The sequence below is a fragment of the Pristis pectinata genome, chromosome 23, assembly GCF_009764475.1.
Source record: "Pristis pectinata isolate sPriPec2 chromosome 23, sPriPec2.1.pri, whole genome shotgun sequence".
Taxonomy (NCBI): domain Eukaryota; kingdom Metazoa; phylum Chordata; class Chondrichthyes; order Rhinopristiformes; family Pristidae; genus Pristis; species Pristis pectinata.
The window spans coordinates 30,760,860-30,771,391 of NC_067427.1; the positions used below are offsets into that span (position 1 = coordinate 30,760,860).

General features: G+C 53.8%; 1 protein-coding gene across 1 annotated transcript; it reads right to left on the reverse strand.

Annotated features, from left to right (window-relative positions):
* Window positions 1-4,192: 4,192 nt before the first annotated feature.
* LOC127582309 (apical endosomal glycoprotein-like) lies at window positions 4,193-9,910 on the reverse strand. Its single transcript, XM_052037487.1, has 4 exons — window positions 9,875-9,910; window positions 7,021-7,111; window positions 6,241-6,387; window positions 4,193-4,371 (listed from the first exon to the last, which is right to left on the reverse strand). The coding sequence occupies exons 1-4, from the start codon at window positions 9,887-9,889 to the stop codon at window positions 4,193-4,195; spliced, it is 432 nt and encodes a 143-aa protein (XP_051893447.1). The 5' UTR covers window positions 9,890-9,910.
* Window positions 9,911-10,532: the final 622 nt, after the last annotated feature.

Genomic DNA, 10,532 nt, shown 5'->3' on the forward strand with positions numbered 1-10,532 from the left:
TTCAACGGCCCGTGCACTGCAGACAATTCACACAATTCACAGGGATCGTCAATAGCACTGGCGAGGAGCTGGGGGCTCAGGGCAACAGGGGGATGGCTTCCTGTCTGATATTTACTTTTACAAATTTAGTTTCACTATTAGATTGTCATAAATTTTTTTCCCTACTTGCAGTGGTAAATAAGTTGCCTGGCAGGTAGTTAGATAAACAGTTACAGCTGGTTTGCTGAAGTCATTGTGTGTTTTAGCACAGCTTGCCCCAGGGGGGCTGTGTTGTGTAGGGTGGACTTTGGAGAGTGAGGGACTTTAATGAGAAAAGCACAATGTTGTGGCTTTATATCTAAAGGATTTATTAATACAGGCTTGGCAGGGCAGCTGATGTTTTGCAACTGTAGTAAACTCCATTGTGATTCATCATGTAGTGTCTGTGGCTCAGAGTTGATGAGCTGGAGCCCAAGATTCGGGCACTGTGATGCATCGGTGACAGTTGGAGGGGCAGTACCAAGGGAGCACCGGACTGTGGGAGGGGCAGTGCCCCTCAGTACTGCAGAACTGGTAGTCAAGAAGGGCAGGAGGTGTGACTGTGAGTCAGGCAAGAATGGAGTTCCAGAGGTAACATTTGGAGGAACCTCACCCCTTGCACCTGTCCAACCTGTGTGGATGAGAGCAGAGGACAGGGTGGATGAGATCCACGGTACAGGGGGTTGTTCTAAATGGGAGAGAGAAAAGGAATGAATGATAATAGGGGCAGTACAGTTAGGGAGGTAGCTCTCTGCAGCTGTGAGCAGGAGTCCTGAAGGTTGTGTTGCTTGCCTGGTCCCAGGATTAAAGACATCTCCTTAGGCTGGGGGAAATGACCATGTGGAAAGCACTGACATAGAAAGTACAAAGGAGGAGGCTCTGCTGAATGAATAGCAGCCGGCGTCCAATTTGTAAAGCTGAAACGTAAAGTTAATAATCTTTGGACTATTCCGTGAGCCCCATACAAGTTGGCCAAGGGTCAATAAGACCAGAGAGTTGAATGTGTGACTCAAAGATTGGTGCAGGAGAAATGGGTTTCAATTCGTGGGACACGGGTGCCAGTCCTGGGGAAAGAGGGAACTGGGATGGTTTTTTTTCTGGAATTGGACTGGGACCAGCTTCCTGACGAATTGAATAACTAGGGCTGTGGCTAAGGCTCTAAATAGTTGGGGGCTGGTCAAAGTAATAGGTAATGATAGCCAGAGTTTGTCGGGATGGGTCAGAGCATTCCCACAAGAGAGGATACCTCCAATGGGAATCAGAGCAGGGAAGAGGGTGCAATGGCCAAATTGAAAACACTTCATATGAATTTATGCAATATTTATAACAAGGCAGGTGAACAAATAGAAATAAATGGGTACATATACCCACTACAGGGACCTGGTCACAGTGACAAAGGCCAGGAATGAAATATCCTGGGATACTTAATGTTTAGAAGGAAAAGGCAACATGGAGGAAGAGCTCTGATAATGAAGAATGGTGGGGGGGTGGGGGGGGGGGGAGATCTGAGCTCAGGAAATCGAGGCAAAGGACAGAAAACACTGGTGGGAGTTCTCCATTAGCTTCAAGTAGCTGGTGGGGCACAGAATAACTCAGGGAACTGGAGATGCAGCTAACATGGGTAATACAATAATCACGGGAGACCTTAATCTGCAAATAGACTGTGTGGGTGTGTGGGTGTGTGGGCGGGGGGGAGGGGTGAATTCATGTAATATAGAAGAGGTGGCTTCCTATATCAGTATATCAAGGAACTATCAAGGGAACAGACATTTTCTTAGAGCTAATAATTGTGCAATGGAAAGGGTGAATTAATAGGAAAGGGGTAGTTCAGGGGCTTTAGGGGTGAGTGATCATAATATAATAGATTTTATATTAAGATTTAAAGTGATTTGGTTGAATATGAAACCAGGGTCTTAAATCTAAATAAAGCAAACTATAAATTGGATATGGTAGATTGGGAAATTCCACTCAACGTAAGCGAGCAATGGCTAACGTTTATAAATGCCTTTAAGGCACAAAGGCCCATCAGGGAAAGTGGCCCAGCCATGACTTTCAAGAGCATTAAAGACAGTATCAGGTCCATGGAGAAGGCTGATGATGTTGTCCATAAGCATAGGAAGCCTAAGGATTGGGAAGACCTCAGAACTTAGTAATGGGGGGCCAACGCTTTGATAAGGTAAGTAGACAGAGATAATGAGATCGATTGATAAAAACAGAACGTTGAAGCGTATGCGGAAATGGAAAATGGAAAAATTTGCAGAAGTTAGTGATGATCCCTTAGAAACCAAGATGGAAGAAATACGTATGTTGTGCCTGACTTCATGGAAGAAGACACAGTAAATTTCCTCGAACGAATAGGGAACCACAGGTCTAGAGTGAATGAGGAGCTCAAAGAAATGAGCATAAGTAAAAAGTTAGAGAAATTAATAGATCTAAAAGGCAATAATTCACCAGGACACTCTAAGTGGTTTACAAGGCAGTGGCTAGGGAGATTGTGGATGCTCTGGTTGTCCTTTCCAAAGCTCCACAGATTCTAGACTGGTCCAACAGAAGGAAACTGTTACCCCACCATTTAAGAAAGGAGAGGGAGGAATCAGTAAACTGCACACCAGTGAGCCTGGCATTAGGACAATGCTGGAATCTATTGTTAAGGAATTGCTACCAGGGCACTTAGAAAATAATAATAGGATTGGGCAGAGTCAACATGGATTCATGAAAGGGAAATGATGTTTGACAAATGTGAGAGTTTTAGAAGTTGTAACCAGCAGATTAGGTAGGATGAAGTGGTGTATCTGGATTTTCCGAAGGAGAGCACGTGGTGTCAGAGTTGGGGTGAGACACTGCTGTGGATTGAAAGTTGGTTAACATTCAGAAAACAGCATGAGAGAATGGGTAATTTTTGGGTTGGCAAGCTATTTGGATTAGGAACTGGTGCTGGACCCAGCAGTTCCCAATCTATATCTATGATGTGGATTAGGGAATCAAGTGTAATATATCCAAGTTGCAAAGCTGGCCGGCAGTGTGGGTTGTGAGGCGGAGGCAGAGAGGCGTGAACGCGACAGGATGTGCCAGATGCAGAAACATTCACCTGTCAAACACAGAGTTCAACTTCAGTGGAAAAAATAGAAAGCAGAATATGTTCTTAAATGCTGGGAAATTAAAAAGTGTTTGTGTTCAGAGGGACCTGAATGTCCCTGTATTCCCGTCACTGAACGTTTACATGCAGGTGGAGCAGGTTAAGAAGTCCTTCACTGCAAAGAGACTTGACTGCAACACTAGAGATTATTTACGGTCTGAGGAAACTGTCTACAGGTCCGGTGTCCCTTCCTAAGGAAGAGTGCAGCAAAGTTTCACCAGACTGATTCCTGGGTTGGCTGCTTGGTCCAATGAGTTCAGAAGAATGAGGGGTGATCTCACTGAAAAATGCAACATTCTTACAGGGTTTGACAGGGTGGGTGTGGGGATTATGTTTCCCCTGACTGGACTGTCTAGAACCTGGGGTCAGAGTCTCTAAATAAGGGGTCGACCATTCAGGAAGAAATGCCTTCTCACAGGACGTGGTGAAAGGGATTCTCTATCCAAGAGGAGCGGGGAGGCTGAAATACTGAGTATGTTCACCAAAGAGGCTGACAGACTTGCAGATATTGCAGGAATCAGGCGATATGAGGCTAGTGCGGGAAAATGATGCCGAGGGAAAGGAGCAGACATGATCGTACTGAAAGGCAGAGCGGGAGCAAGGGATCAAATCGACTCCTCCTGCTGGTGTTCTTACGTTCTTGCGCAGGTACACAGGCCATGAGCATCCAGATTGGATTATTCCCTGACCAGCTGCACTAACAAATGCATCAAAAAAAATGACAAGATACTTCCCCTCTTCACATCTGGAATAAGGGAAAACAGTCCCACACACACTGACCCTCACTGGGGTACAGTCCCCCACACACACTGACCCTCACTGGGGTACAGACCCACACACACTGACCCTCACTGGGGTACAGTCCCACACACACATTGACCCTCACTGGGGTACAGTCCCACACACACTGACCCTCACTGGGGTACAGTCCCCCACACGCACTGACCCTCACTGGGGTACAGTCCCACACACACACTGACCCTCACTGGGGTACAGACCCACACACACTGACGCTCAGGGTGTGGCAAGGATTAGTGCTCAGGGCTGCTGTCTGGTGAGAGCGAGGCCGTGCGGAGGGAACTCACTGAGCTGATTTTTGACGTTGGTGTGGTAGTGGAAGGTGAGGCAGGACCCCTTCGTCGGAGGCAGATGTTCACTCAGGAACCTGGTCCAGTTTTTAGCACTGATCACCTGAGTGTCCACAAACATGTAGTGACCTAGAAAGAAAGGAAGTCTTTTATTTATATTGAACCTTTCCCAACCCCAAGCACATCCCATTGAACCTCTGGGGCTACAAATATAGTAAGGAGTACGTGGTGTTAGCTCGTAGGAAAAGTGTCAACAGCCACATCCCACACAGAGCCGTGTGATAACAGCGGGAGCGCTGGCACTGGACACAGGACCTGTGTCTCCACCTCTCACTCAGTCTGCACAGGGTCTGGGTCCACGCACGAGGGCAGCCTGATCCCAGAAGACGGAGCGCCCCACAGCTCCCCAGACTCGGCAATGGCGGGTCAGGGTGAAGGGTGAGAGGGCTGAGGCTGTGACCCCCGAGGCTGACACCATGCATCCCACTGGCAGCAGTCCTGCTCTGGACCAGCTAGTGGGGGGACTCGGCAGGCACTGGAGCGACTGCCAGGATCGCTGTGGGCACAGGGGTCCGGCTGACCCTGACATCAACACATCGCCATGGCAGCTGTGTGTCAGCACCATCGCACCCGTTTCATCCCTCTATCCCCACCACACACTCCCCACCCTCTGGGAACATGCCCTTGCCCCTATCACTCCACCTCCCCGCACCGCCCCCCCCCCCACTCCACCACTCCTAAATATTCCTCCCTCAGCAATCAGCCTGAGAGAGAATCCCCCACTGACCCCGGCAGACTGTGACCCCCACTGACCCCCCAAGCAGACTGTGACCCCCACTGACCCTGAGCAGACTGTGACCCCCACTGACCCCCCAAGCAGACTGTGACCCCCACTGACCCCGGCAGACTGTGACCCCCACTGACCCCAAGCAGACTGTGACCCCCACTGACCCCGGCAGACTGTGACCCCCACTGACCCCGAGCAGACTGTGACCCCCACTGACCCCCCCCGAGCAGACTGTGACCCCCACTGACGCTGGCACACTGTGACCCCCCCCACTGACCCCTGCAGACTGACCTCCACTGACCCTGGCAGACTGTGACCCCCACTGACCCCCAAGCAGACTGTGGCCCCCACTGACCCTGAGCAGACTGTGACCCCCACTGACCCCCCAAGCAGACTGTGACCCCCACTGACCCTGGCAGACAGTGACCCCCACTGACCCCAAGCAGACTGTGACCCCCACTGACCCCGGCAGACTGTGACCCCCACTGACCCCGAGCAGACTGTGACCCCCACTGACCCCCCCCGAGCAGACTGTGACCCCCACTGACGCTGGCACACTGTGACCCCCCCCCACTGACCCCTGCAGACTGACCTCCACTGACCCTGGCAGACTGTGACCCCCACTGACCCCCAAGCAGACTGTGGCCCCCACTGACCCTGAGCAGACTGACCCTCACTGACCCCGAGCAGACTGCGACCCCCACTGGCCCCGGCAGACTGTGACCCCCATTGATCCCTGAGCAGACTGTGACCCCCAGTGACCCTGGCAGACTGTGATCCCAACTGACCACCAAGCAGACTGTGACCCCCACTGACCCCCCGAGCAGACTGTGACCATGAACACAGACTGCAACTCCCTCAGCGACTGTGGGCACAGACTGTGTATTGCTGGGCATGGACCGCATGTTGCTGGGCACGGACCGTGTGTTGCTGGGCACGGACCGCGTGTTGCTGGGCACGGACCGTGTGTTTCTGGGCACAGACCGCGTGTTGCTGGGCACGGACTGTGTGTTGCTGGGCACAGACCGCGTGTTGCTGGGCTCCAAGTGTCCCCACTGACCCTGGCAGCGACCCTGCTCATTGCCCTGCACTGCTCTCGCCACAGAGCTCTCCTGAGGTTGGATGGTGAAGAGGTTGAAGGAAGACGTCTCATCCAGGGGCCGGTGAGCCCTCTGCCAGCACCGTTGGCCACCCCACACCCACCCACCCACCTTCCGCGGTGCCCAGCGTGTGGTCAGTGGATGGGGCGGTGAAGTGGCTGGGTGCCTTCCCACTGCTCCAGGTCCAGTCCGTGACATCCTTGCTGGGGTCCAGCACGTTCCTCCAGCCACACAGGCCGTCCTCAAAGTTGCACGCACCTGCAAAAGGAGAGGGAGCCACTGACTCCCGACCCACCGCTGACCCGGTGTCTCCCCCCGACCCACCGCTGACCCAGTGTCTCCCCCCGACCCACCGCTGACCCAACCTGCTCCAGTGCCAACATCCTCATCGGTGCCCAGTGGGGCTCCAGCACCATCACAAAGAGGCAGGGCTGGTGCATCCCCTTCCACGGCTGACCCCACTACACTGCCCGTGTTTATACTCCTGGGGTGAGGTGGGGCCCCCACCCTGGTGTGCTGCCCCCACCCCACTTGGCTCTCTGTGTGCTGTGTCTCCTTCCAGCTCCCAGCAATGACCTTGAGCTGGTCGGAGCCAGCACGGGATCTGAGGTGGCTGCAGTTCCCAGAGCCCTGGGGAGGAAGGATGCTGGTTGTTCAGGGCCTGTCACTCCGAGGTGTGGGGGATCTTGCTGGGACATGTGGGGACCCCGAGGTGTGGGGGAGCCTCCTGGGACACGTGGGGACCCCGAGGTGTGGGGGAGCTAGCTGGGACACATGGGGACCCTGAGGTGTGCGGGAGCTTGCTGGGACATGTGGGGACCCCGAGGTGTGGGGGAGCTTGCTGGGACAGGAGCACGTCCATGGCTCACTCACCACTCTGGCATCACTCACCCATCCGCGGACACTCCGTGTGCATCAACATCACGTCATCGATCGCAATGTACGACGAGGATGATCCTCCGCCGACTGCTTCAAACACTAGCTATAGAGACAGAGCATCAGTGATCCCAGTGACACCCCTCCGAGTGACACCCCTCCCTCCAAGTAACACCCCTCCAAGTAACACCCTTCCCTCCGAGTAACACCCCTCCGAATAACACCCCTCCCTCCGAGTAACACCCCTCCGAGTAACACCCCTCCCTCCGAGTAACACCCCTCCGAGTAACACCACTCTGAGTAACACCCCTCTGAGTAACACCACTCCTGAGTAACATTATTCCCACCGAGAAACACCACTCCCACCAAGTAACAACCAACACACAGAGTAACAATATTCCCTCCAAGCATCACCACTCCCAGAGTAACAACTAAACCACCCCAGTAAACCAGTGAGAAGGTCAGGGCTCAGGGTGCTGGATCTGTTACCTTCCAGCTCTGAGCTGTGTGTATTCTCACTCTGCCGAGCCTCCATGTCAGTAGTGGGGCTATCACCGCACCCCAGACCAGCCGCTTCCCCTGCAAGTCTTCTTCCACATAGATATTCAAAGTACCTGTGACAGAAGGAGGCCAGGATGGGCAATGCAGAGGGAGCTCAACTCTGTAACAAATCCTCGTCTTGCTGCATCAGCAATATTGGGCAAGACAATGTAAAGGGAGGTTCAATCTAATCTAATCGCAGTTGAGATCTAACTTTATCTGCCTTGGGAATGTGTGACGGGACAGAGTACAGGGTGTTTTATTGTATTGAACCTGCACTGACAGTGAACCTGTGTCTAACCGGTTGTTTTTCTCTTATCTTTCTTTTTCAGTTTCCCAGTCAATCAGTTCTGTCCCGAGAGTGTGTGGCTGGACTGTTCAGGGGGAGATTCATTCTAACCCTCCGTCCCTGCCCTCCGAGTGTGTGAGGGAACAGTTTGGAGAGGGGTCTCACTCTGTGCCTAACCCTCCATCCCTGCCCTCTGAGTATGTGACAGGACAGGGTGGAGGGAGCTTCACTCTGTGTCTTACCCTGGGAGTGTGTGATGGGACAGTGTAGAGGGAGCTTCACTCTTTGTCTAATCCTGGGAGTGTGTGACGGGACAGTGTGGAGGGAGCTTCACTCTCTGTCTAACCCTGGGAGTGTGTGACGGGACAGTGTGGAGGGAGCTTCACTCTGTGTCAAACCCTGGGAGTGTGTGACGGGACAGTGTAGGGGGAGCTTCACTGTGTGCCTAACCCTGGGAGTGTGTGACGGGACAGTGTGGAGGGAGCTTCACTCTGTGTCTCAGTGTGTGGAAGTGGTGCACACTGGGGTGGAGCCTTGACATCCCAGGTGAAGCTGCCAGAACCACCTACAAATTCAGAGACCAGTTTTAATTCATTTGCAGACTAATCCTCTCCTCTGCTGAATCACTACCCCTCTCTGCCTAAACCCATGTACAGGACCAGTTACAGGTTCACTGTCAGCATTAGTGCCAACCTCCTGATCACTGCCTACCGTGTTCCCACCCTGCTGCTGTACTGCCTTAGAACCAGCTCTCCTCTAACTAGCGAATGTCATATAGCAAGCAAACCCAACTAACTGCTCGTAACTGTAACACTTTATTCTGCATTGTGTTATTGTTTTCCTTTGTACTACCTCGATGTACCGATGTAATGGAATAATCTGCATGGACGGCATGCAAAACAAAGCTTTTCACTGCACCTCGGTACATGTGACAATAATAAACCAAGTTAGTGATTTGTTTAGTGAGTTGCTCTAACCTAGTTCCCATTCTATAACCGGCTGTAACACTGACATGTACTTGCCCCGTGGGCCGCGTGCTCTGGTTCTACATGTGACGGTGACTGGGAAGAATGGGCTCAGGCTGATTCTCTTGCGTCCGGAGAAAACCCCCACCCCCACACCCTCCCCCATTCCTATCCCGTGCCGGGAGAGCTGAGGGGCAGCTGCCGTCCAAGCCTCAGGTCATGTCCTGCCACTGCCCCTCTGTACTCCTCCCTTAGACCCATCGCACAACCCCAGCCCACACCCCCTCACACTCCATCCCAGACACACCACCCACCATCCTGTCCCCCAAGTGTCATACTCAACCCCACCACACACCCTCAATCCCCATGCGCCTCACACACTCCCCCAGAGCAGGACCACACTCCCCATTCCCTGCATCCAAACCTACCCTACATCCACCCTCCCTCGCCTCCCCCTCCATCCCACCACAGCCTGGGGGGAGGGGAGTTGGACAGTCGGGCACCTGGGCCAAGCTCACCCCCTGCCCAGGCCCCAGCAAACAGCTGCCGCCCCATGCCAGGGCACAGTGGTGGCATCCTGAGGAGCGTGCACAGGATGCACAGGAGGGTCTGCTCTCCGAACTCTCCAGGTGAGGCGAGGCAGTTGGGCGGAGTCCCGTTGGGAATGGGACGAGGGAAAGCTGTGACCAATGGAAGCTGTGGGCTTCTGGGAGTCTCCTGTCAACGGCTCCATGGCTCATGAAGTGGGAGAAGGTAGTTGGCCACCTCTGGGCGAATGTAAAGGTGAGCAAGCAACACTGACATCTCCCACAGTGGGACTGACAGCGCCGGTCCGGGGATCCGCTGGCCGGGATTTGAAAGCTCATGCCCCTGGGCTTGGTTATGACGGTCCCTCAGTGACCAAGCCTCAGGTCTCTGACACCCCCTGCACCAAAACGCAGCGACAGGTTTCATGCACCGACAGACACGTGACCAAGAACACACTTGGAGTGAGGGGTGGGGGTCACAGGCGCGGCCTGGCCTGGGCCATGCTGGAAGGACGCAGAGGGAACGGGGGCTGGACACGATCCCTTACCTGAACTCTCGACATTCGCCTGCATCCAAAACTGAAGGCAAACTACGTCCCGCGGCACTTGGGACGGTGACACCAGGAGCACCGCCTGGCCCCTTGGGAGAGTTCCTTGACTGGTATCAGCCAGCATGTAGTGTCCTGCAACGACAGATCCAAAGACCCACATCTGATTAAGCAGCCACACAGACACTCTGACGACCAGAGCAGGTCAGTGGATGGCTGTGGCTGACACCCCAAGGCCACCTCACCCCCGACCAGGCACAAGTCAGGAGTGCAGTGGAACACTCTCCATCCATCTGGGTGAGATACTTCCCAGGACAAAGCAGCCCCTTGACTGGCAGCCCACCTTCCATTCTCTCCGTTCACTCCCTCTGTCAGTGGCACAGTGTGTACCATCCACACCGCTGCAGTTACCCAGTCAAGCTCCTCCTATAGCACCTCCCAAACCAGTGACCAAGAAGGACAAGGGCAGCGGGCACAGGGCAACACCACCTGCAGGTTCCCCTCCAAGTGTCCCACTGTCCCAGTGCGAGGACAGTGTGTGTCCCACTGTCCCAGTGTGTGTCCCAGTGTGAGGACAGCATGTGTCCCACTGTCCCAGTGTGTGTCCCAGTGTGAGGACAGCGTGTGTCCCAGTGCGAGGTCAGTGTGTGTCCCACTG

What these genes read in the sequence shown, in the direction of transcription:
- LOC127582309 (XM_052037487.1), bottom strand. An exon ending in CACGGAGTGTCCGCGGATGG is followed by an intron (nt 6,388 to 7,020) that starts GTGAGTGATGCC and finishes CTCCTTTTGCAG; the next exon opens with GTGCGTGCAACTTTGAGGAC. An exon ending in CACGCTGGGCACCGCGGAAG is followed by an intron (nt 4,372 to 6,240) that starts GTGGGTGGGTGG and finishes CTTTCTTTCTAG; the next exon opens with GTCACTACATGTTTGTGGAC.